The sequence below is a fragment of the Anolis sagrei genome, chromosome 10, assembly GCF_037176765.1.
Source record: "Anolis sagrei isolate rAnoSag1 chromosome 10, rAnoSag1.mat, whole genome shotgun sequence".
Taxonomy (NCBI): domain Eukaryota; kingdom Metazoa; phylum Chordata; class Lepidosauria; order Squamata; family Dactyloidae; genus Anolis; species Anolis sagrei.
The window spans coordinates 18,754,636-18,782,573 of record NC_090030.1 but is presented as its reverse complement, the minus strand read 5'-3'; the positions used below and the strand labels follow the sequence as shown (position 1 = coordinate 18,782,573).

General features: G+C 42.3%; 1 protein-coding gene across 2 annotated transcripts in view; it reads left to right on the top strand.

The window, feature by feature from the left end:
• Positions 1 to 27,938, top strand: part of CAPN6 (calpain 6) — an 82,150-nt gene that overhangs the window by 37,562 nt on the left and 16,650 nt on the right. For both annotated transcript variants that reach the window (XM_067471577.1, XM_067471576.1), the window contains exons 3-7: positions 15,664 to 15,795; positions 16,576 to 16,784; positions 17,776 to 17,968; positions 23,203 to 23,396; positions 26,784 to 26,861. In XM_067471577.1, coding sequence (XP_067327678.1) covers positions 15,664 to 15,795; positions 16,576 to 16,784; positions 17,776 to 17,968; positions 23,203 to 23,396; positions 26,784 to 26,861 — 806 coding nt within the window. The remainder of the gene's footprint in view (positions 1 to 15,663; positions 15,796 to 16,575; positions 16,785 to 17,775; positions 17,969 to 23,202; positions 23,397 to 26,783; positions 26,862 to 27,938) is intronic.

The window sequence follows — 27,938 nt, the reverse complement described above, 5'->3', positions numbered from 1 at the left end:
TAAACCTTTGCACTTTAAAGTTCTACACACAGGTGCCACCACTCGCGCTGTCACACCTTGTCTATAGGCTCAGGCTAAAGCAAACTGCTGCCAGCTTATGTGTGTTTCCAACTTTATCCATCTTGACCACACTCTAATGTTGCTTGGTTGGAGGTACAGCTCCTTCATATTTGCTTTGTGTGTGTGTGTGTGTGTGAGGAGCAACTTGAGAAACTGCAAGTCGCTTCTGGTGTGAGAGAATTGGCCGTCTGCAAGGATGTTGCCCAGGGAATGCTAGTGTTGGATTCAGCCTGTGATTGTGTTTCAAGATCAAGATGCTTTGGATGTGGGGAATGTTGTCAATGAGGGTCAAGATGGTCAATGATATCAATGCAGAGAATGGCATAGAGCAGTGTTTCTCAACCTGGGGGTCAGGACCCCTGAGGGGGTCACAAGGGGGTGTCATAGGGGTCGCCAAAGACCATCAGAAAACACAGTCTTTTCTGTTGGTCATGGTGGTTCTATATGGGAAGTTTGGGCCAATTCTATTGCTGGTGGGGTTCAGAATGCTCTTTGATTGTATGTGAACTATAAATCCAGGCCACTATAACTCCCAAATATCAAGGTCTGTTTTCCCCAAGATCCACCAGTGTTCACATTTGGGCATATTTAGTATTTATGCCAAGTTTGGTCCAGATACATCATTGTTTGATTCCACAGTGCTCTCTGGATATAGGTGAACTACAACTCCAAAATGCAAGGTTAGTGCCCACCAAACCCTTCCAGCATTTTATATTGGTCATGAGAGTTCTTTGTGCCAAGTTTGGTTCAATACCATCGTTGGTGAAGTTCAGAATTCTCTTTGATTGTAGGTGAACTATAAATCCCAGCAATACAACTCCCAGATGACAAAATCAATCTCCTCCCCAACCTAACCAGTATTCAGATTTGAGTGTATCGGGTATTTGTGCTAAATTTGGTCCAATAAATGAAAATACATCCTGCATATCATATATTTACATTACGATTCATAACAGTAGCAAAATTATAGTTATGATGTAGCAATGAAAATAATTTTCTCATTGGGGGTCACGACAACATGGGGAGCTGTATTAAGGGTTCGCGGCATTAGGAAGGTTGGGAAACACTGACATAGAGACACCGGTTCAAAGTGTAGTTTCCCATGAGAATGTTCCTACAGGATATAGGGATGATAGTTTACTCCCTGAGTTGCTCCCAGAGAGTTCCCAAGATTTGGGGCTTGAAAACAACTTGGCAGCTGCAGAAACTAATGAGTATATAGTCAGGTGGGTGAAAATTAGCCAAAACAGACAGCTTGACCAATGCCTTCGGTGTTCTGCCAGGCTTCGACAGATAAGGATAAGAGGCATTCAGGGAAAAACAAAACCAATTTCTGAGTGCTTGGAATGGCGTAACGGGGGGATATAAAGTTCCATGCATTTTAGAATCCTGCTAGGTTCGTGCTCTTGTGAAACCTTACTTGGAAGATTCATGTTTAAGGATTTCTTGATTATGGTTTGACTCTTTGTCTCTTGTAATTACATACTCATGCTTTGGATCAACGTTTTCCTCATTCTTTGGATTTTATTAGAGAAGTCTGAACTTTGTTTTTGAACTTTGCTGAACTCTACCTTGGACTACTTTGTTCCTGCTTATCTTCCTACCTAATTGGATTTACCTATTCTCTTAAAGTGTTGGTTTTTTTTTTACATCGCTGCTTTTACTTGTCTTCAATAAAAAAGGATTGTTTTCCTACTCAACGTGTGGTGTTTTGAAGTCAGAGGGTTATTCCTGTTCTGGAGTGCAACAGCTGGGCATGTTTTACCATCCTGTGGGAGCCTTCTCTTATGTCCCCACATGAGAAGCTGGAGCTGACAGATGGGAGCTCACCCAGCTCTCTGGATTCAAACCACCAACCTTTTGGTGAGCAGTCTTACCGGCACAAGGGTTTAACCTTGTTAGAGCAGAGTCTCATTGAAAGTGGGAAAACCGCAAATATAAAAGTTTCTCTTTTTTTGGTCCAAGCGAACACCTCCCTAGGAATCTCTAAATCCTTCAGCATGACTTCTTCTGGAAGCTGGCCACAGACATGCAGTGAAGGACCTACAGAGATTCCTTGTGAGGGGGTCAACATCTGAACAGATAGGATTCAAATCCCTTATCAGTCATGGAAACGCACTGGATGACCCTGGACAAGTGACATTTTCTCATCCTCAAAGGAAAACCATAACCAAACCTCCTGAATAAATCTTGCCAAGAAAACCCTGGGATAGGTTCACCTTAGGATCAGAATTAGTAACAATAACAATAAATTAACAGTTAATAAATTAACAGTAAAAATAACAATAAATTCCTTTTCTGCTAATAGACTTGCTAGTTCAAGGTGAATCGATAGGGCAGAGGTCCTCCTCAAAGGTAGCCTTCCGTTTGGATGCCATTTGTTGCAATCCAGAGCAGGGAACGAGGCCCTAAGATAACTAGTATCCACCACACTTGGCTGTGAAAAACAATCCTTTTTTATTGAAGAAAAATGGTTACAAAATAAAGGAAAAATGCAAGTCAAAAGCCACAGCAAAATCAGCAAACATGAATTTAAATGGACAAAGCAAAACCAAAAGCCTCACTGGGAAAATACTGGAATCTGTTAGCAATCCACTAACCGTACTTGATATCCTAGAAATCTTCCCAAACTATGACCAGGGAACCGGGAGAACTGCCAAGGTCTTCATCAATTCTGAAACGATGCCTGAACTGAGGCAATCAGCCTGGCGTATTGCAATTAAAACTCAAGAATCGGTTCCGTGAACCGCCCTTCTGTTTTGAAGCCAATGTTTTTAATTCTTGAATTCGGGAGGATCGACGCAGACTGAGTGTTTTACTTCTGTCTTCCCAAATTTGGCCCCTTCTGTTGTCATTACAGTTAACAGGTGCAGAAGGGAGGGAAAGTTCAAGGTCTCCCTCTGAAACATTCTCAGGAACACTGGTACTTTCATTTTCCAAATCTACAGCAGTTTCTTCCTCACTAATTTCAGGAACATTGGCATTTTCCAAACCTACAGCAGTTTCTTCCTCACTAATTTCAGGAGCATTGGCATCAAAAGGTACATTTCCATTAGCATCAGTAAATATACTTTCATTTGCATCAGGAGGAACAAACAGAGAATTAGGTTCAAGTTCAAACTCAGGCTGAACCCCAACACCATTGGAGCTCATTGACCTGAAACAAATTTGAGGATGTGCCAAAACCCAAAATGCTCTGACAGTTTCTTTCTTTGTCCAATTGCAGTGGCTTAAGTTGTATATAAGAAAGCAGCATAACAACATAACAGTTTAAGTGCCTTGCCGGCACTCCAACTATTTACAAGCATATATTTCCAAAGACAGAGTTAAAATAGAAAGCGATGACATAATATATATGCTTTCCTTGCTATCAGACATTTGAAGACAAGATGCTGCCCTAAAAGGGTCTTGGCTGGGGTAGCCAGTTATTCTGTCCGCAGTGCAGACAGACATCTAATGCTTTCTAAAGTTCATAAAGCAAGCTTTCCAGAAGACTCTGGCTCATGATGGTAAACAATGTGCAGCTATTTTCATGTACTACCATTGCGTTGACAAATGGCCTCTATAAAAAATGAATTGCAAAGAGGCCAGGACAGCTGGAAACTGTTATGCATTAGGCTCATTCATATCTCTTGGACAGCTCCAAGCTGGTCTTTAAAATATGGATGTGCACACTCCATTTTCCACTCCACTCCCCACAGTTCAACTTATTGAACCCTACATGGGAAACATCTTCTTCCGGACACAGCAACTAGAGCCAAACACCCACAGCTCACTCCCGAGTCTAGAATGTGTTGTGTTTTTCCACTTGAAGCTGGGTTGCAGAACTCTGCTTGCACAACCATGAACTAGAGATGGAAATAATATTTGTGACTATTAAAATTCCTATAAAAGGGGAATGTTGTGGGTGTTGGGAAATTCTGACAAGCAGAGTCTTGAACAGTTGATCATCTTCAATGTATTGTCTAAGGCTTTCATGGCCGGAGTCACTGGGTTGTTGTAGGATTTTTGGGCTGTATGGCCATGCTCCAGAAGCACTCTCTCCTGTTGTTTTGCCCACATTTATGTCAGGCATCCTCAGAGGATTGCAGTGGGATGGAGAAGAAGTCCAGTCCCAAACATATTTAGAGAAAAAGTTGACAGTGGCATCTGCCGCACAGCAGGAACACGATCATCACAGTCACCTTTAGGCTATAATCTACTTTATTTACAGCTATAAACAGTAGCACATCGTAAAACTGCTTCCTCTTCATTTGGTAGCTACATCGCGAAGATGCTATTATCAGTACTAGTCCACACCTCCTGCATTCCAGAATGATGTATAATGTACAACACACTATGCTGTGTCCATTGCTCTATACACTTAGATTTATGACTTCTCTAGGAATGCCGTTCCCTCCATGGTTCAGTTAACTCTTACCACACAGGAATACTCTTGGCACATAGCATTGCATTTTAAACATACATACATATATACATACATACTTTGAAATCTACATTACACAATTACAAACAGCTCCAACAAAAGTTCACCCCAAAGATCTTCATAAAAGAAGTCCACCCCAAAGTTCTTTAGAAAAGAAGTCCAACCCCAAAGATCTTCAGAGAAGTTTACCTCTGAAGATCTTCATAAACGAAGTCTATTCCTAAGATATTCAGAGAAGTCCACCCTGAAGATCTTTAGAAAATAAGTCCAGCCCCAAAGATCTTCAGAGGAGTCTATCTCTGAAGATCTTCATAAATGAAGTCTACCCAAAGAAGAAGTTCAAAGAAGAAGTCCACCCTGAAGATCTTTAGAAAAGAAGTCCAGCCTCAAAGATCTTCAGAGAAGAATTCAACCACAAAAATCTTCATAAAAGAAGTCCACCCCAAAGTTCTTTAGAAATGAAGTCCAGCCCCAAAGATCTTCAGAGAAGTCTACCTCTGAAGATCTTCATAAATGAAGTCTACCCCAAAGATCTTCAGAGAAGTCCATCCAGAAGATCTTTAGGAAAGAAGTTCAGCCCCAAAGATAATCAAAGAACAATAGAACATGGAGACATTTGCCATGTTGTTGTGCATTCTTGGAGACCAACTATTTATCAGTGCCTTCCATGGATAACATGTTTCACTGAGATTGTGGAAGTGCCACATTGCACAATGGAACAGCAAGCAAGCCCACACTCAAATATGCAATAAATTGGAGAAGGTTGGTATTCAACTCAAGGGTGGTATAGTACAGCTTGCATTCTTCTGGTGCAGTCCAACTAGAATAGATCCATTAAATTAATGGCTGAATAGTAAGTCAAAACATAGGTAAATCTCCCCTTGAGGAGAGCGGGCAGGTTATACATTATTATTATTGTGATCCGAAACACAACAAGATGAGTCCACAGCAGACAAGATAATTCTGCTGGGTGTTGTATTGGATCACATGTCTGACACTTTCCAAGTGTCTAGGACTGTGTGATATATTGGCAAATCATATGTGCAGATCCCAGTAGGTGGCTTTCTGCAGCTGGCAGATGGTAATTTTGTCAGTGTTGATTGTGTTTAAGTGCAGGCCAAGGTCTTTGGGAACTGCAATGAGAGACTCCCCCCTGGGCACACAGAAAACTGGGCGACTTGGAAGGCGCTGAACAGACTGTGCTCTGGCACCACGAGATGCAGAGCCAATCTTAAGAAATGGGGCTACAAAGTAGAATCCACGACATGCGAGTGTGGAGAAGAGCAAACTACAGACCACCTGCTGCAATGCACCCTGAGCCCTGCCACATGCACGATGGAGGACCTTCTTGCGGCAACACCAGAAGCACTCCAAGTGCCCAGATACTGGTCAAAGGACATTTAATCAACTACCAAGCTTGCAAACTCTGTGTTTTTGTATGTTTGCTTGTTCTGTTAAAAAATGTAATACAACTGTTCGGTTGCCTGACACGATAAATAAATAACCCAGTGTGCCAGTCACCACTGGGACCACCTTTACTGGCTTGTGCCAGAGTCTTTGCAGTTTGATCTTTAAATCCTCATATTGTGTCAGCTTTTCTTCAGTCCTGCTGTTGCCTGGGATTGCAACATCAATGATCCATAGTACTTTGTTTTTTAAATATTATTATTATTATTATTATTATTATTATTATTATTATTATTGGGTTGTTGTAGGTTTTTCCAGGCTATATGGCCATGTTCTAGAGGCATTTTCTCCTGACGTTTCACCTGCATCTATGGCAAGCATCCTCAGAGGTAGTGAGGTCTATTATTATTATTATTATTATTATTATTATTATTATTATTATTACTAATCATCGATAGGCTGAGAAGGGTGGTATACAAGTATAGTAAAATATATATATATATTATCCCATCCATTCAACGGATCGCATTTAATTGGGGCCACCAAAGGATCCAGGACTCCCCAAGCTTAGATTTACACTATAAAGTGAGCATGATGTAGGATCTCCTCTTCCACAGCTGTTGTCTTCTACACCCTCATTTGCTGTGTTTTTCTCTTTCCTTCAGGCCCATTCCAACCTCTATAAAATAATCAGGTTTATCTCCACAGATGGTACTGAGGTTTATATGGCCATTTGGAAACAAAGATGTGCCAGCATCCCTGAGTTCTCTCTGGAAGAGTTCTCTCTTGGCAAGGCGATGAGACAATGCTCTCCTTTTTACGAGCCCCATCGTGGGTGATAAAGTTTTACAGAATTGTGCATCAATACTCCCAGGGAGGAGGGGGAATGGCAGCAACTCTATTTATTACCTCTGAAAGAGTCTATTTCTTTTCCTTTTAATGAGTGCCAGCAAAGTGGGTCAGACGATTTAGGGGAGAGTTATGAAGGTACAAAAAAAAAACCCCATTCAACTTAGGACTTGATTGTAATTCATGGAGAATGATTCAATTAGGGTTTACAGTGGAGGAGATATTTCTGTTTGTTCCTCTCTGCTATGTAGTCTTATGCACGCTTGCTTAAGAAAAATAAGGATTTTTCCCACCTCAAGTATGTTTAGGATTCCAGCCATAAACTATATGCCAGCAAGGGTGGTCTTTAGAGAATGGATCACGGATGATCATGGATGCTACCTAAACCTGGAGGGAAAAGGTGTCATCCATGAGCATCTGGAGATATCCATGTCCAATAGTCATGTTCAATCCATGGTTCTAAATCAGTGGTTCTCAACCTTCCTAATGCCACGACCCCTTAATACGCTTCCTCATGTTATGGTGACCCCCAACCACAAAATTAGTTTCATTGCTACTTCATAACTGTCATTTTTCTGCTGTTCTGAATAGTAATGTAAATATCTAATATGCAGGATGTATTTTCATACACTGGACCAAATTTGGCACAAAGACCCAATGCACCCAAATTTAAATACTGGTGGGATTTGGGGAGGGTATCGATTTTGTCCTGTGGGAGTTGTAGTTGCTGGGTTTTATAGTTAACCTACAATCAAAGAGCATTCTGAACTCCACCAACAATGGAATTGAATCAAACTTTGCACACAGAACTCCCATGACCAATAGAAAATACTGGAAGGGTTTGGTGGGCATTGACCTTTAGTTTTGGGAGTTGTAGTTCACCTACATCCAGAGAGCACTGTGGAATCAAAGAATGATGGATCTGGAGCAAACTTGGCATGAATTCTCAATATGCCCAAATGTAAACATAGTGGGGTTTGAGAAAAATAGATCTTGACATTCGGGAATTGTAGTTGCTGGGATTTATAGTTCGCTGACAATCAAAGAGCATTCTGAACCCTGCCAACGATTGAATTGGGCCAAACTTCCCACACAGAACCTTCATGACCAACAGAAAATACTGTGTTTTCTTGTGGTCTTTGGTGATCCCTCTGACACCCCCTTGCGACCCCTCCATGGGTCCCGACCCCCAGGTTGAGAAACACTGTTCTAAATGGTTCTAAAGTACTTACAAAACTAAAGTTCTGGTTGTGAATACTAGGGGGCACTGGTGCTTTGCTTCTACAGTGTTGCTAAAGTTCTGGTGGTGAAAATTTCAGAACTCTAACAAAACTTTCAAAATTTCATTATGATTTCATTATTGGTGATTTTTATGACATAACCTATTAGGAACTGCCATTTATAATGAAATTTTGAAAGTTGTGTTAGAGTTCTGAAATTTTCACCACCAGAACTTTAGCAACACTGTAGAAGCAACGCACCAGCGCCCCCTAGTCTTCACCAGCAGAACTTTAGTTTTGTAAGTACTTTAGAACCATTTAGAACCATGGATTGCACATGCCTAATGTCCAAGTCTTCCATTTCAAGTTTTAGTCCCCATATTGAGAGAAGATAAATGGATGATGCCAGAAGTCCCCAAGTGCAACAATTTATCTTTTAAGTAGGTTACAAGATTTGCTAATACTGAGCACCACACACAGGCACAGACACAAAACCCTACCTGTTGTAGTACAGCCTGAATCTGAGACTGATGGATTCACTGATGATTTAGAGAGGATTGTGGGATTTCCTGTGAGATTTCCTGGAGCACAAAATGATGAAGATTCAAGTCAGGGAAATAATGGTTCTCTCTGGGAGAAACCTGTCTCAGAAAGTACAGGGCTTCAATATCAGTCCAAGGAGCCAGAAACTGCAACATTAGATAAGGAGTTGGGCAAAGAGCTAAGTGATATGGAAGGCTCCCAGGGAAAAACACCTGAAGCTATGGAGATCAACAAAAGTCTTCATTTACAGAAAAGAACAGAAAATAGGCAGTGCCAGACAGAGCGATTACGTGGGAAAGTTGGGGAGAAAATTCATGGGAAAAGGAATGGCTTCATGGGTGCCTATGAATTATAAAGTTGTTTACCTAAGAATTAGTTCAGGCAACGTAGCATTCGAGTGAGAAGCTAGGTCTGAGTTCTCTGGATCTTGTTTCAAGTCAAGCCTTGGTTTTGGATTTAAGTATCCTGGAAGTTTTCTATGTTCTTGTTTTTGTATTCCTTCTCAAGTCTGACTAAGTATACTTTTTGCTATACTTGTGATTTTTGGCTATTCATTGACTGTGTTACCTTAGGATCTACAATTTTGTTTTTGTCATGTCAGGAGAGACTTGAGAAACTGCAAGTCGCTTCTGGTGTGAGAGAATTGGCCGTCTGCAAGGACGTTGCCCAGGGGACGCCCAGATGATTTGATGTTTTTGTCATCCTTGTGGGAGGCTTCTCTCATGTCCCCGCATGAGGAGCTGGAGTTGATAGAGGGAGCTCATCTGCCTCTCCCCAGATTCGAACCTGCGACCGGTCTTCAGTCCTGCCGGCACAAGGGTTCAACCCACTGCACCACTGGGGGCACATGAGACATTTGGATTATTGTTTGGTTATCCCCTATTGCTAACCCTTTTTGTTATTATTGTTCATCTTCTTTCCTTATTCCTGATTTTTCACATATTTATGGGGAGCTTTTGAAAATCAATTATAAAGGACCCCCCCCCCCCTTGTTTCTATGCCTTTTTCCTGCGTGTATGTTGAAACTTCAGGTCAAAGGTGGACAACATAACATCCCATCATGGCCTGTGAATCCTCCCTTTTATGGTGCCACCTATTCCAAGAAGAAGTCGCCATGGTGTCATTTTCATGGCATTTTGTCAGGAACATATGCTTGCCAATATTTTGAGAAACTAGTTATGTACTTGGACAATGATGCTTTGCTGTTTCAAAAATCACACAACTTATGCAACAGAAATGAGGGAGATTGTTGGCATCGTTTCTGCTGTCTCTGTTCCATGTTCATGTTTGTTTTGGGTCTTTCTGGTTTAGGAAACTTAATTGCATCCTCTTGGAAAGTGAACTTCCATCCTGACCATTGGGATTGGAGTGCTGAGTAAAGCCAGACAGACATGAGCTTATTCCAGTTATGTCATGGTTCCCAAAAGTGTCTTAACGTGTAGGGGTGGCTAACACCAATTATTAATTTTGCCCATCCATTATTACAGATACATCCTTGAATATGAAGGCTCTGGTGAGCTTAATGTGTGCTTAAATATGCCCTCCATAAGTTCAGTATAGTTTACTAGAAAGTAAATAGATTGCAAACAGTTCATATTATTCCTCATATGGATCAACAGGAAAAGCTGTTTAATTAATTAACTATGATTAATTCTCTGTGTTCAAATAGTGTGCTTTTATATTGTCTGATATGTTTATTTATAATCTTTCTTGTATTGTATTGTATTTTTATATTTTATTGTTGTACTAGCCATCCCCTGCTATGCGTTGCTGTGGCCCAGTCTGTGTATATGTGTTTTGTGTGTGTATATATGTGTATATGTGTGTATTTATATATTTGTGTATATGTGTATTTATGTGGTTATGCGCATGCATTGTAATGTATTTTTGGGGGGATTTTTAAGTCTCTTCCGCTGTGTTTTTCAGTGTTTTTGTGAGTGATCGTAGCCAAACCTTCCCTCCCTCTTTCTTTCTTTCTCTCCTTCCCTCCCTCTTTCCTTCCTTCCCTCTTTTTCTTTTCCTTCTTCTCTCCCTTTTTCTTTCTTCTTTCTCTACCTGTTTCTTCCTCCCTTCCTTTGCTCTTTGGTTCCATCCTTCCTTCCTTCTCTCCTTCCTTCCTTCCTTCCTTCCTTCCTTCCTTCCTTCCTTCCTTCCTTCCTTCCCTCCCTCCCTCCCTTTCTTTCTTTTGTTCTTTCTCTCCTTCCTTCCCTCTCTCTTTCACTTTTTTATTTCCTTCTTCCCTCCTTCTTTTCCTCTTTCTATCCTTCCTTCCTTCCTTCCCCCTTTCTGTGTATATATGTTTTGTGTGTGTGTATATGCATATATGTGTGTGTATATATGTGTATGTGTGTTTGTGTATATATGTGGTTTTGCGCATGCATTGTAATGGTTTTTTGGGGGGGGGTTTTGGCTTATTAAGTCTCTTCTGTTTTTCAATGTTTTTATGAGTGAAGGACACTCATTGGCCTGATAGGTGTATTGTGTCCAAATTTGTTGTCAATTCGTTCAGTCGTTTTTGAGTTCTGTTAATCCCACAAAAGAACATTACATTTTTATTTATATAGATTCCCATGTTGTACATTTGCATTGTTGTACTGCTGGGATTGGCCTCATGTAATCCACCCCGAGACCCCTTGGGGAGATACTGGCAGGGTATAAATAAAGTTGTTGTTGTTATTATTGTTATTATTATTATTATTATTATTATTATATTTTGTAATGTGTTGTTGAAGGCTTTCATGGCCGGAATCACTGGGTTGCTGTGAGTTTTCTGAGCTTTATGGTTGTGTTCCAAAAGCATTCTCTCCTGATGTTTCACCCACATCTATGGCAGGCATCCTCAGAGGTGGTGAGGCTGTTTCAAACTAGGCAAGTGAGGTTTATATATCTTCAGAATATCCAGGGTGGGAGAAAGAACTCTTGTCTGTTTGAGGTAGGTGTGAATGTTGTAATTGGCCACCTTACTTAACAATGAATAGCCGTACAGGTTCAAAGACTGACTGCTTCCTGCCTGGGGGAATGTTTTGTTGAGAAGTGTTAGCTGGCCCTAATTGTTTCATGCCTGGAATTTCCCTGTTTTCCGAGGGCTGTTATTTATTTACTCTTGTCCAGGGTAGGAGAAAGAACTCTTCTCTGATAAGAGTAAATAAAGAAAAATACTCAGAAAACAGCGGAATACAAGACATGAGACAATCAGGGCCAGCTAACACCTCCTAACAAAGGATTCCCCAGGCAGTAAGCAGCCAGTATTTGAAGCTGCAAGGCCATTCAATGCTTTGAGTCCCCCGACCCCAGGGGTGAGAAAAGCAGTATATAAATACTGTAAATAAATAAATAAATAAATACTGTAAATAATCAAGGGGGCCAATTGCAACAGTGACACATGCCTCAAACACAAAATACTTTTTTTTTCCCACCCTGGACATTCCGCAGATATATAAACCTCACTTGCCTAGTTTCCAACAGACCTCACAATCTCTCTGAGGATGCCTGTTATAGGTATGGGCAAAACGTCAGGAGAGAATGCTTCTGGAACATGACCATACAGCTCCGAAAACTCACAGCAACCCATAATTTGTAATATTTGATCGTTTTGTATACCTCCAGTTAATAATTCCTGAGAAGACTGAATTGCATACAAGTCTTGGTGGTCCAATTTTTCTATTTAAGGGGCTCAACTCCCCACAACTAGCCTTGTTGAATTCTGTCTCCTTTTCCATAGTTTGCACTATGTCTTAGCACAGTTATCCTGGCAAAGGAACCCAAATTAGATCCACACTAATTTGAATGAGTCAAAGGATATGAATGTTTATTGATTTAGGATAATACGGCCTTCCAAATCCAAGTTCCAGCAAAACAAACAAACCCCACAACACTTGCTTGGAACACTTGAGCCGTTATCTCAGTTTATAAATCATTTTACAAAGGAAAGGAAGTTGGACAGAAAACAATGCCCATGGCATAGAGATGTTAAAATGTAATCATTTCGTACTAATTCTGTGGCAGATTTAGGATGTTGTCTGCTACAAGCAGATTGTTGCAGCATTTTATTAGGCTTTTAACAATGTCATAAACTGGTCTTACAATCTCATAACTGTACGGGATTCATATTTATGATTGTGGCGCCACTGCTGTGACTGCAGATGCCTCCCAAACCAAGCTTAAAATCTGGGCATGAGAAAGGAATGCAATTGTGCAGCATTGGAGAGCATGGCATTGCAAGAGGGCATCGGCAGCCCTTTGTTCCTGGCGAACGGAAGGAATAGTGAGAGAGATCTCCAAGGTCCCTAATGGTTTTTGGAGAGCAGTGGTTGTCAACCTTCCTAATGCTGTGACCCCTTAATACAGTTCCTCATGTTGTGGTGACCCCCAATCATAAAATTATTTTTGTTGCTACTTCAAAACTGTGACTTTGCTCCTGTTATGAATCGTAATGTAAATATCTAATACTAGCTGTCCCCTGCCATGCATTGCTGTGGCCCAGTCTGTGTTTATGTGTTTTTGTGTGTATATATTTGTTTGCTTATATAAATATGGTTTTGCACATGCGTTGTAATGTAATCTTTGTTTTTTGTCTTTTTAAGTCTCTTCTACTGTGTTTTTCAGTGTTTTATGAGTAACTAGCCATCCCCTGCCATGCATTGCTGTGGCCCAATCTGTGTATTTGTGTATATGTGTGTATATATTTGTGTATATGTGTATATGTGTGTGTTCATGTATATATATGTGGTTTTGTGCATGAGTTGTAATGTATTTTTTATTTTTTTATTATTTTTTGGCTTTTAAGTCTCTTCTACTGTGTTTTTCAGTGTTTTTATGAGTGACTAGCCATCCCCTGCCATGCATTGCTGTGGCCCAATCTGTGTATTTGTGTATATGTGTGTATATACAGGGTTAGTCAAAATGCATAGGCCAATAAGCCATTCAATTGAATGGCTTATTGGCCTATGCATTTTGACTAACCCTGTATTTGTGTATATGTGTATATGTGTGTGTTCATGTATATATATGTGGTTTTGTGCATGAGTTGTAATGTATTTTTTATTTTTTTATTATTTTTTGGCTTTTAAGTCTCTTCTACTGTGTTTTTCAGTGTTTTTATGAGTGACTAGCCATCCCCTGCCATGCATTGCTGTGGCCCAATCTGTGTATCTGTGTATGTATATATTTGTGTATATGTGTATATATGTGTGTTCGCGTATATATGTGGTTTTGTGCATGCGTTGTAATGTATTTTTTATTTTTTGGCTTTTAGGTCTCTTCTGCTGTGTTTTTTAGTGTTTTTATGAGTGATGGTCACTTGTTGGTCTGATAGATGTATTGTGTTCAAATTTGGAGTCAATTTGTCCAGTGGTTTTTGAGAAATGTTAATCCCACAAACAAACATTACATTTTTATTTATATAGATGCAGGATGTATTCTCATTCACTGGACCCAATTTGGCCCAAATACCTGATATGCCCAAATTTGTAACCTGGTTGGATTGGGGAGGGGGATAGATTTTGTCATCTGAGAGTTGTAGTTGCTGGGATTTATAATTAACCCACAATCAAGGAGCATAGCAGAACTCCATCAACAATAGAATTCAACCAAACTTGGAACACAGAACTCCCATGACCAATAGAAAATACTGGAAGAGTTTGGTGGGCACGGAGCTTGAGTTTTGGAGTTGTAGTTCACCTACATCCAGAGAGGTCTGTGGACTCAAACAATGATGGATCTGGACCAAACTTGGCACAAATGTTGAATATACCCAAATTTGAACACTGGTGGAGTTTGGGGGAAATGGACCATGACATGTTGTAGTTGCTGGGATTTATAGTTCACTTACAATCAAAGAGCATTCTGAACCAAACTTGCGCCAGACTTCCCACACAGAACCCCCACGACCAACAGAAAATACTGTGTTTTCTGACGGTGTTTGGCAACCCCTCTGACACCCCTTGCCCCCCCCCCCCCCCAGGGATCCCGACCCCCAGGTTGAGAAACGCTGTTGTAGAGCCATTTGCTGGCAGGATGAGGCAATTTAAAATGTGATTTTAAACTGTTTTCTAATCTGCTTTTAAATAACCGCTTTACTGGGGAGTTGTCCTTCCCCTCCCAGGACTTTTGTGCCCAGCTTTGTACTGGTCAGTGACCATAATAAAGTTTTGTACTTGATAGAGACTGGATACTTTCTGTTTCAGCACCTTGTTCAGTGACACTGGAGGGTTCTATGACTCACTTTAGCTTCCTGAATCTGAAGGTGGTTTTGGGGAGTCAGACTGAGAGATAGAACAGAACCTTGCCATCATAACGATATATCAGTGCCTGGTTAAAATTTACAAGTACGTTGTTAGAAGAGGTTAGCTTCTAATGTTTTGAGAGAACAGTAGTTTGTAATCTGGGTTGTTGTGAATTTTCTGGGCTGTATGGCCATGTTCCAGAATCATTCTCTCCTGACATTTCGCCTGCATCTATTTCAGGCATTCTCAGAGGTTGTGAGGTCTGTTGGAAACTAGGAAAATGGGATTTAAATATCTGTGGAATGTCCAGGGTCGGAGAAAGAACTCTTGTCTGTTTGAGGCAAGTGTGAGTGTTGCAATTGGATTAAACTGCTGAGCTGCTGAACTTGTTGACTGAAAGGTCGCAGGCTCGTATCCGGGGAGTGGCATGAGCTCCCACTGTCAGCCCCAGCTTTTGCCAACCTAACAATTCGAAAACATGCAAATATAAGTAGAACAATACCTTCGGCAGGAAGGTAACAGCGCTCCATGCAGTCATGCCAGCCACATGACTTTGGCGGTATCTACGGACAACGCCAGCTCTTCGGCTTTGAAATTGAGATGATCACCAACCCCCATTGTCAGACACGACTGGACTTAATGTCAGGGGAAAACCTTTACCTTTACCTTTCTAGTATATTCTCTATTGACTATTTATAAATGTTATTTTCTTTTCCCACAACTACAAGACTAGGAAACATTAAGAAAAAACTGCAAAGGTTCCTTTTTTACCACTATGGCTGATTAGGAGAATCTGCGAACAATGTTCCATCCGTTGTACTGAGTGATATTCTGATCTAAACGATATAAATAAGACAAATTGATCCATTAATTCAATGACCAGAGTTGTAAAGAGCTGATAGTAATTCCGTGTATATGTCTTTTATTCCCAAAGGAGCTCTGTGAAGATCCTCGCCTCTTTGTGAATGGGATCAGTTCTCATGATTTGCATCAAGGGAAACTGGGAAACTGTTGGTTCGTAGCAGCCTGCGCCTGCCTTGCTCTTCGGGAGAATCTCTGGAGAAAGGTATTCTACACTGAAGAGCAGAACCATATTCCGGATCGTTATGAATTTTCTGGGCTGTGTGGCCATGTTCCGGAAGCATTCTCTCCTGACGTTTAACCCACATCTATGGCAGGCAGTCTCAGAGGTTGAGGGGTCTGTTGGAAACTAGGCAAGTGAGGTTTATATATCTGTGGAATGTCCAGGGTGGGAGAAAAAACTCTTGTTTGCTTGAGGCAATGGTGAATATTGCAATTGGCCAGCTTGATTACCATTTAATGGCCCTGTAGTTTCAAGGTCTGGCTTCTTACTGCCTGGGAGAATCCTTTGTAGAGAGGTGATTAGCTGGTCCTGATTTTTTCCTGTCTGGAATCCCCCTGTTTTGGTATTTTCTTCTTTATTTACTGTTCTGATTTTAGAGGTTTTTTTAATACTGGCAACCAGAGTTTGTTCATTTTCATGGTTTCCTCCTTTCAGTTGAAATGGTCCACATTATTGGGGATTTCAATGGATTCCCTGAGGCAGCAACCAGCCAGGCCTTGAAGCTGCAAGGCCATTAAATGCCTTAGACAGACTGAATATCTGATACCTCCATTGCTTGGACTGGTGGCTGGTTTTTAAGGTGGGTTTGGACGGTATTTGCAATCATGGCAATAGTGCCATAACTCTATGTTGCAAACCTGCTACTGCAATACAGGGTGACAGCACCTTGTGTGGTATTTAAATAAAGATATTGAACATTTCACCTTAACCCTTAATCCATGACTGTTTACTGCTTTGGATCATTTTCTTTGGTAACTATAGGTGATTCCGAACGTTAAGGAACAGGACTGGGATCAGAAGAGGCCCGAGAAACAGGCAGGAATCTTTCACTTCAGGTTCTGGTGTCTTGGGGAATGGACCGACGTTGTCATTGATGACCGACTCCCAACCTTGAACAATGAACTCGTCTTCTGTCATTCGAATGACCGCAATGAATTCTGGAGTGCGCTTCTGGAAAAAGCTTATGCTAAGTATGTGACTTGTTTTGTTTGGTGTCATTGCTTTTCCCGAGATAACATAAAAATGATCCTCATAACCCTCAGACACCCCAGAACCTAATTCCATCCCAATGCTTCCATTTGTTTCTAAGTATGCTAAAGGAGGTAGCCCCCGGTGGTGCAGTGGGTTAAACCATTGAGCTGCTGAACTTGCTGATTGAAAGATCACAGGTTCGAATCCAGGGAATGTTGTAAGCTCCCGCTATTAGCCCCAGCTTCTGCCAACCTAGCAGTTAAAAAACATGGAAATGTGAGTAGATCAATAGGTACTGTTCTGGCGAGAAGGTAATGGCACTCCACGCAGTCATGCTGGCCATATGACCTTGGAGGTGTCTACGGACAATTCGTGACTTAGGGCCTTTTACCCTAGCACTCAAGACCTGGCTTTTCACTAGAGCTTTTGATCTTTGTTAATTTTATCAATATTTGTATGTATTTATTTTTATCCTTTACAATTTTAGCTTGTAAATTGCCTAGAGCATCTTGGATAGAGGGCAATTAATAAGTAATTAAATGATGATGATGATGAAAAAAAAAAGTAGGGATGGCTCTGGGTAACACATCAACAAATACCCGGTGCTATAGCAGACATGAGCAAACGTCAGCCCTCCAAGTGGCTGAGGAGGAAAAGTGGCTGTTAGGAACTGTGGGAGTTGAAGTCCAAAGCACTTGGAGGGTCGAAGTTTGCCGACACCTGTGCTACAGGCTTCATTTCAGATGAAGGAACAATTGAAGATTAATTCAATAGGAAATTGATGGGGTCACCATAACTCAATAGTGACATGGAAGACACACACACATATTCATCAAACTCTCCTTAAACTTTCAAAACACGGTCCATCCAGTGTTCTCTCTGGTGCATTAACCTTGGAAGTATAGAAACATTCAGCCATCCTCTTGGCCATAGTGCAAGCCTTCCCAGTGCATGGGTCCATCATCTCCCATTTGCTCCCTGTTTCTCTAGGATGGCTGGATGTTATGAAGCCTTGGATGGAGGCAGCACTGCGGAAGCGATCGTCGACTTCACAGGAGCCGTCGCAGAATCCATCGACATGGCAGAAGGCAAATATAGCCACGACATCATTGAACAGGCCAAGCTCTTTGAAGACTTGTTGAAAGTCCAACGAAGGGGAGGTTTAATCAGCTGTTACATCAAGGTATGGGTGTAGATGGGACAGACCTTTCAGAGCAAAGGGTGAAGTTCAATGGCCTTCATTCCACTGCGGCAGAGAATCATTTCAGGGTTTCTTCAAACTTTAAAGGTTGCTCTCTGAAATAATAAGTTCAGTACCTTGGAGTTCAGCACCTTGGATGACTGTTAAAGCTTGGACTGAAACTTGCAGCAGATTCCACACCATTTATTAGTGCTGTTGGGTACCTTCTCATCACATTGAAGGAGGGAAGTGTTTGGTAGAGTAGAACTCAGTCATACTCAGTTTTGAAATGAAACGGATTATTTCCCTACCTTCATCATACTGTTAAATGTATCCATGTTACTCAGTTGTACTCAGCATTCTTTGCCATCACACTGGACTTGCAAGGCACTGCCCACCATCCCTCCCCCATGTTCTTCATGGGGAAAAAACCTATTTTCTTTGAAATATCAGCTGTTACATTTCTTCAATTCCAGAAGCAAGGAAGCAGGCAGGGAGGGAGGGAAAGCGAGAGGGCGGAAAAGGCGTCCAAGTCACTCTGTTATGAACAACTCTGCTCATTGGGTTGTTATAGGTGTTTCGGTCTATATGGCCATGTTCGAGAAGCATTCTCTCCTGATGTTTCGCCTGCATCTATGGCAAGCATACTCAGAGGTTGTGGGGTCACAACCTCTGAGGATGCTTACCATAGATGCAGGCGAAACGTCAGGAGAGAATGCTTCTCGAACATGGCCATATAGCCCGAAAAACCTACAACAACCCAGTGATTCCAGCCATGAAAGCCTTCGATAGCTCTGCTCATGTCTTGCAAACTCAGGGCTGCAGCTTCTTTGGTGGAGTTTTTCCACCTGTAACACAGTCTTCCTCTTTTCCTATCACCTTCTACCTTGGCAAACATTTTTTTTGGCTGCCTTTTTTTAATAAAATGAGTTTTATCTCCCCAAGCTATGTCCAAAGTATTATTTATTTATTTATTTCAAAGTTTTCTATACCGACCTTCTCACCTCATTGAGGGACTCAGCCCGGTTTCCAACCATAAAATCACATACAATCAGTAAAATATCATAGTTCACAATTACAGTAACACATTTAAAATAACAATATATTTAAAACTACGGTGGTCAGTCGTCATATTAAAATCAAATATACATCATCTTCCATCCAAAATCCTAGGGTGTTGTCTCATTCATCGAAAGCCTGTCTCCACAACCACGTCTTCACCCGTTTCCTAAATGTCAGGATAGATGGGGCGGTTCTGACCTCCGGTGGGAGAGAGTTCCAGAGTCGCGGGGCCACCACCGAGAAGGCCCTGTCCCTCGTCCCCACCAGGCGCGCCTGTGCAGCCGGTGGGACCGAGAGCAGGGCCTCTCCAGACGATCTTAATAATCTTGATGGTTCGTAAGGGAGAATACGTTCGGAGAGGTAAACAGCGCCGGAGTCGTTTAGGGCTTTATAGGTTGACACCAGCACTTTGAATTGTGCTCGGAAGCTAATTGGCAGCCAGTGGAGCTGGTGTAACAGCGGAGTGGTGTGCTCCCTGTACCCAGCACCCGTTAGTAGTCTGGCTGCCGAGCGTTGGACTAGCTGCAGCTTCCGAGCAGTCTTCAGAGGCAACCCCACGTAGAGAGTGTTGCAGTAGTTTAAATGGGATGTAACCAAAGCGTGGACCACCATGGCCAAGTCAGACTTCCCAAGGTATGGGCGCAGCTGGCGCACAAATTTTAGTTGTGCAAAAGCTCCCCTGACCACCGCCAAAACCTGGGGCTCCAGGCTCAGCGATGAGTCCAGGAGAACTCCCAGACTGCAAACCTGCGCCTTTAGGGGGAGTGTGACTCCGTCCAGCACAGGCTGAAACCCCGTACCCTGTATGACAGTTTAATAATCTTGGCTTCTAGGGAGAGTTTAAGATTGGTTTGCTTTTTGGCCCACTTCTTTGTCTTCTGGGCAGCCTGCGAAATCTGCAGAACTCTCCCCAACATCGCACTTTGATTGACTTTATTTTTTCCTTGTTGTCTTTCACATCCATGCATAGAAATTGGGAAAATATAACATGTTTCAGTTCTCTCCACTCATCCAGTTCAGAAGGAAGATGTCAGGAAATCTCTTTTTCGAATGGTATGTGTCCTTGTAGCTCCGGGGAAGTCGAATCACTGAGCCGTGTTCTTCTTTACTGCCTTTTTATTCACTACAAAGGGAATATTTTATTGGTTGTGCTTTAGTTAAATTACCGGGTCGTTCAGATTCCTTTTTATGTGTCCTTCCACCTTTGAGATGTAAATGCATTAATGACTGGATTTTGTGCAGCTATCACCCTTCTGCCCATGGAGGAGTAATTTTTCTCTTTCAATCCAGAGCATAATAAAGATTGATTGCCTAACACCCGTCATTGTGGCTATGAAGTGCTTCAATATGAAGCGCTCCAAATATGGCCAGTATTCCTTTCTCTCAATAACACAAATTTGCTCACAGGATGTTTTGAGATCCGAATCGTGCCACACATCAATTGAGAATCCTTTGCCGAAGTTGCTTTGCAAGAACGTTGGGGCTTCTCCGGAGACAAACGGACATGGAAAGGATTCTCTAGGGACTAAGAAATTTGGAAATCACAGCGTCTCTTGGTCCGCTGTTGACCTTTGCAGAGACATGATGTTCAACCCTTCAGGGCTAAAGGAGTAATCCCTGGATTACATTTAGATGATTCAGATAAACATCTCCAGTTTCCAGACATTGTTCCAGCCATGTCTACTGCACTCACTTTTGTGAGTCATTTATGAAATAGTAAAAATCTTTCTTAGAGGACCAGAGCTATAAAATGGCATAGCGGGAATACATTCCTTGACAATGTACATCCCAGAGAGTGTGATTTACTCAGTGTGTTCTGGTACGGCTGTACCAGGAGCTCCAACTTCATTTTCTTTCTATTAAATGTTTGCATGCATTCCAAGGTTTCAGGCATTCTGCAAAGGTGACTTCCCTTGGTTTGCAATTATAGGGCCAATGACCCATCAATTATTGTTAAGTTTTGGTTCCACCCCTTTCCCCAGGGCCCTGGGAGGAGAGGGGGCCATTTTTAGTTCAGTCTCACAGAAGGAAATTAAGCTACAGGACGTGGACCAGCTCCACCTGCAGAAAAGCTTCATTCCTTACAGCTTCGGGGGAAACAGCTTCCGGGGAGAAATAGTCCCAAAGTTCTGGCTGGGAACTTACAGCCTCTCAGCCTTACAGCATTCGGGGGAAACAGTTTTACAGACCCAAAGAACTCCAGCTGGAGAATCTACAAAGCCTTGACTGGTAGGTCTACTCGGGATCCAAGAAGTAGTTTGGAACCGGTAGTAGGACCCACATCTGCAAAGCCTATATAGTAGATTGCCTGGGAGAGGTTAAAGAAGGGTTTTCTTTTCAGAAGAAAAGAAACAGTTCTCAAAGCCAGTTGCCTGTTCTTTGTGGACAAGATTAAGAAAGCCACCAGTCATTTGTATGATTGGCGTTGAAGATTGAAGAAGTATTTGTTTAATTTGTTCAATAATAAAGGACTTTGTTAAACCTTTCAAGTCTCTAAAGACTCTTCCAGAGGAAAATCCTTAGGGCCTCTCTATCAAGGCACCCTGGCTTCCCGCTGGGCACAAAGCGCACATCCTGTTCAAAAGACAATTATTTCAGGCCCAGTGCATGACAGCACACAGTGTCACCCCTTGGGTTTCCATGAATGTGTGGGGATTTGAACCCTGATCTCCAGAAGTCATAGTTCAGTGCTAAAACCACTACACAACACTGTCAATTAGTCTGGCTTCTGAGTAAATTACTGGAAGTTCTACCGTGGTCCCTTTTGACCGTTTATATAGAGTGGGCTCCCTGGTAACACAGTGGGTTAAACCGCTGAGCCACTGAACTTGTTGACCAAAAAGTTGGAGGTTCAAATCCAGGGACCAGGGTGAGCTCCCACTGTCAGCCCCAGCTTTTGCCAACATAACAGTTTGAAAACATGCAAATGTGAGTAAATCAATAGGTATCGCTTCAGTAAGAAGGGCCCCCGGTGGTGCAGTGGGTTAAACCCCTGTGCTGGCAGGACTGAAGACCGACAGGTCGCAGGTTCGAATCCAGGGAGAGGCGGATGAGCTCCCTCTATCAGCTCCAGCTCCTCATGTGGGGACATGAGAGAAGCCTCCCACAAGGATGATAAAAACATCAAATCATCCGGGCGTCCCCTGGGCAACGTCCTTGCAGACGACCAATTCTCTCACACCAGAAGCGACTTGCTCCTGACACGACAAAAAAAAAGTAAGAAGGTAACGGCACTCCATGCAGTCATGCCAGCCACACAACCTAGGAGGTATCTATGGACAATGCTGGCTCTTCGGCTTAGAAATGGAGATGAGCACCACCCCCCAGAGTTGGTCTCGACTAGACTTAAATGTCAAGGGGAAACCTTTACCTTTATACATATGGCCAACTTGAATTGACCTGTGTGTTGAGTCACCATTCAACTGCTGTTGCATAGGTGTATTCTAACTAACTGTTGCATAGGTGCATTCTATCTGCGGACAGAGTGAGCTCCCGTTGTTAGCCTCAGCTTCAGCCAACCTAGCAGTTCAAAAACATGGACACAACTATGTCAAGGGGAAACCTATACCTTTACTTATCATGTATATATGATGGCTAAATTCTATTATTCATCCCAATTCGAGTAGGTCTAATGAATCAACATGATTTACTTTTGTGTTGATTTGCCAGTCAACAATTGATTCAAAAGGTATACTTTAACTGTATTTAGCCAATAAAATACAGATACACACAGAGAGAGACAGAGAGAGAGAGAGTAAACTATTGATCACTACTAATTAAGCTGTGTATAGAACTCTGATTCATGGATAGATCAATGCATAGAGATGGGAATATTCTCGAAAACAGACTACACTATGAACTCTGTATCCATGTACAACAAAATATGTCCTTTCTATGCATTTCCTAGGGCCTCCAGCATGACTGTATGATATTTGGGGGACAAAAGTACTTACTTTCATTTTTCTATTATCCACAGTTTTTTTGCTTTCATGCAAAGCCCAAGAACTTATTCTCCATGGATATGTTCTCAAGCTTTGCGCAGATGCACAAACCTGTGTAGAATGCACTATTGTACTGTAATAGTTAAGAGGGGAAAATACATCTTGTGGTTTGTTGGTTTTTCAAAGTGTTTTCTAAATATTCTCACATTGACTTGCACTTCCCTTATTCTGCAGCCCACATCCGCCCGCGATTTTGAGGGACAGACCGCCATGGGTTTAATCATGGGTCACGCCTATTCAGTGACATCTATCCTGATGATGAGTCTTGGAAAGAGGCTCACGACATTCACAAAGTCGAAGAAGCTCTTCATGATCAGACTGAGGAACCCCTGGGGACAGAAGGAGTGGAACGGCGCTTGGAGTGATGCGTAAGCAAGGCATACTTCCATGTCCAGAAGTATTAGCTAGTTGTGCTTTGAAGGGACTGCGGATCCACAGAGGTTAGAAGCTCACTATCAAATGTGGAAACGTTCCAAAGGCAATGATAGAACTAAGATTTCCAGTGCAGTAGAAGTGATTTGATTTTCCAGTCTCATCTGAACAGAAGGAAAGCTGGATCAAGTGAAAGTTCTGCTTTCTCTTTTCATGAAGCAGCCAACTCATTGCCCATAGAAAATCCACAGGAAGAATGTGATTTGGTTACTAGAGGTCATATCCTGACTAGTAGTCAGAGAGTGATGGGAGGTTCCTTCTTTGCAGGCTTTGAAACAGAGGCTGGATGGCCATCTGTTGGGGGTGCTTTAAATGCGATTTTCCTGTTCCTTGGCAGAATGGAGTTGGACTGGACGGCCCACGAGGTCTCTTCCAACTCTATGAATCTATCTTCAGAGGAACAGCAGGGACCTAGAACAGTATGGTCAAAGGTTTGAGACTCATTCCAATGCGCAATGGCTAAAAGAACTGTGCCTTTTTAACCAGGAGAAGAGAAGGTGGAGGACAGACATGCCAATACCAATGTAGCTCTAAATCAGTGGTTCCCAAACTTTTTTTTTGAAAAGGGACCACTTTGACCAGGGACCACTTCGACCAGGGGCCACTTGACCAGGGATCACTTTGATCTGGGATCACTTGACCAGAGACCACTTTGACCAGGGACCACTTGATCAGGGACCACTTTGACCAGGGACCACTTGACTAGGGACCACTTGACCATGGACCACTTTGACCAGGGACCACTTGATCAGGGACCACTTTGACCAGGAACCACTTTGACCAGGAACCACTTGACTAGGGACCACTTGACCATGGACCACTTTGACCAGGGACCACTTTGACCAGGGACTACTTTGACCAGGGACCACTTGACCATGGACCACTTTGACCAGGGACCACTTTGACCAGGGACCACTTTGACCAGGGACCACTTTAACCAGAGACCAGTTGACCAGGGACCACTTTAACCAGAGACCACTTGACCAGGGACTACTTGACCATGGACCACTTTGACCAGGGACCACTTTGACCAGGGACCACTTTGACCAGGGACCACTTGACCAGGGACCAATTTGACCAGGGATCACTTTGAGCTGGGATCACTTGAACCAGGGACCACTCTCCAACTTTAGTACCAAAAGGATTACAAGTAAAGCTTCTTCCTGAATTGACATCTTTTTTTTTTTTTGGCTGTGTCAGGAGCAACTTGAGAAACTGCAAGTTGCTTCTGGTGTGAGAGAATTGGCCATCTGCAAAGACATTGCCCAGGGGACACCTGGATGTTTTGATGTGTTACCATCCTTCTGGGAGGCTTCTCTCATGTCCCTGCATGAGGAGCTGGAGCTGATAAGAGGGAGCTCATCCACGCTCTCCCCGGATTTGAACCTGCGACCTGTCAGTCTTCAGTCCTGCCAACACAGGGGTTTAACCCACTGTGCCATCAGGGGCTCCAACATATTATCTGGCTTTAATTCAGATTTCTCCAAGAACTAGAAGACCATTTGTCTCAGTCCTTTAGCTCTCCTAGTCACACGCTTGTATTTTCTTCCAAATAAACGCAGGGCAATTCCCTTTTTCTTATAGATCTCTTTCAGCCAGAGATCAAAATCATGTTTAGTTGTTGCTTTGAAATCACACCTTCCAAAGCGCTAAAAGCCCTACATATATAGCACAGGCCTTACAACAAGCTCAATCTTCGGTGAAATGGAAAGGCATTTCTCATTCTGCGAGGATTTTCCCCAGTTCTCTACAAGTGCTAAAATAGCCTGCGGCACAAAAGGAAACACAACACCCCCTTTTTGTACAGAACACACTGCTTATTCAAGGCAAAATAGCCATAGCTGTCCACACAGATACAATTTGAATTGCCTCAAATGACAAGAAAATCAAACAACAACAATAGTATAGCTTTTCAGTTACATTTTCCACCTCTCCCAATAGTCTTCATTCTCATGACAGTGGTTTGGGAAAGCTTAGACTTTGGTGCCATGGAATATGGCCCTGCAGAATTGGCGGCTGGAGATTTTAAATCCATTGTAGATCTTCATATCCAACCTTTCAGGACCAATGGGGGATATGAAGACCTAAAATAGATCAGTTGAAGCAACATATAGTCAACAGTTGTAATGATCTATTGATCAGAGTTTCTCAAACTGCTCCTCCATATGTTTTGGACTTCAGCTCCCACAATTCCTAACAGCTGGTAAACTGGATGAGATTTCTGGGAACTGAAGTCCAAAACACCTGGAGGAGCACAGTTTGAAAAACACTACACTAGACAGACCACTGATATGCCTAAGTATAGGGAAGTTGGGTTGGTTTGTCAGAAAGAATGGAAATTCTCCATCTAACACAGTGTTGGAGTTCAGCCTGTGATTGTGTTTCAGGATCAGGGTGCTTTGGATGTGGAGAATGATGTAAATGAGGTTCAAGATGGCAATGGTTTGGTCAGTGATATTGATGCAGAGAATGACAGAGAGACACCTGTTCAAAGTGCAGTTTCCCATGAGAATGTTCCTACAGGGTATATCATGGGGTTACTCCCTGAATTGCTCCCAGTGAGTTCCCAGAATTTGGGGCTTGAAAACAATTCGGCACCTGCAGAAACTAATGAGCGTATAGATAGGCAGGCGGAAATTAGTCAAAACAGACAGGCTGAGCAATGCCTTCAGCCAGGCTTCAACAAAAAAATAAGGGCCGCTCAAGGAAAGCGAAACCAGTTTCTGAGTGCTTGGAAAGGCTTAAAAGTTCCAAGCATGGAAAATACAGTCAGATGAAGCATTGTTTACAATCATGCTAAGTCCCGTTCTCGTCTTAGAGAAGTCTTGCTTTGAACATTCATGCTTAAGGATTTCTTGTTTCCTGGTTTGGTTTTTTGTCTTGTCTTGGATTGTTTCCTGGTTCTTTGGATTTTGTTAGAGAAGTGTGGACTTTGTTTTTGGATTTTGCTGAACTTTACCTTGGACTAATTTTGTTCCTGCTTATCTTCTTAACTAATTGGATTTACCCATCCCTTTGAAGTGCCTTTTTACTTTGCTGTTTTTACTTATCTTCAATAAAAGGATTGTTTTCCTATTCAAATGTGGGTTTTTTTTAAAGTCAGAGGGTTATTCCTGTCCTGGAGTGCAATACACAGTGGTTCTCTTACTTGTGGGTCCTCAGATGTTTTGGCCTTCAACTCCCAGAAATCCTAACAGCTGGTAAACTGGCTGGGATTTCTGGGAGTTCTAGGCTAAAACACCTGGGGACCCACAGGCTGAGAACCACTGATCTAACATATCCCATATTTTTTTTCTCTTTCTTTCCACCAAAACCAACCCTAGATCAGAGGAATGGAAAAACGTGAGCCAAGCAGAGCGCAAGAAACTGGGACTCACTGTTGAAAATGATGGAGAATTCTGGTGAGTGCCTCTTTTAAAAGTTTATTTAGTCATGAAGTATGCCTTGTGTTCTGTCTATTGTACATATATACCACACATGGGCAAATTTGGCCATGGAAGTCCATGCTCTGGTCACATCCCAAATAGACTACTGCAATGTGCTCTACATGGGGTTGCCTTTGAAGACTGTTTGGAAGGTTCAAGTGGTCCAATGGGCAGCAGCCAGAATGCTCACTGGATACAACCTCCCGTTATGTCAGCTCCACTGGCCGCCAGTTTACTACCAAGCACAATTCAGAGTGCTGGCTGTAACCTATAAAGCTCTAAATGTTTCCGGCCCAGCTTACCTGTCTGAAGATATCTCCCTCTATGATCCACCTCGGAGGTTAAGATTATCTGGGGAGGCCCTGCTCTTGGTCACACCTCCTTCACAGGCGCGGTTGGTGGGAATGAGAGACAGGGCCTTCTCAGTGGTGGACCCTCATCTGTGGAACTCCCTCCCCAGTGACATTAGATCAGCCCCCCCCCCCTTTTCCTGGCTTTCAGAAAGAAAATGAAATTGTGGCTTTGGGATCAAGCCTTTGGAGAATAATTGTAGCGCAATAGATGAATATGGAATAGTGCAATGACTCCTGGAATGGATTATGACTGGGGATGGAATGGCTTTAATAGTAGATGTAATATTTCAAAATGTTTTAATGTGTATTAATTTTTAATTTCATTTTTTAATAGTATGTTGTTCTTAAGGCATTGAATAGTAAGCCACCTTAAGTCCCCTTCAGGTTGAGTAGGGCTGGGTATAAATATAGTAAATAAATAAATTAACTTCAGACCTCCAGAAATAGTGGGTGGGATTTCTAGCTTCTCATTCCTAACAACCGGAAGTGACTTGCAGTTTCTCAAGTCACTCCTGACCAAAAATATAAAACCTTGCTGGTTGACTCTTTCTCTCTTTTCCCATCTGAATATCTTTTCTGCTCCATCCTTGATTGTCATCACACTAGAAAAAAAAATCCACTTAAAATCCAGTTTCTGCCTTCTGCAGAATTCTGGGGTTTGTACTTTAGTGAGTCTGTTAAAGGCTTCTCCCTAAACTAC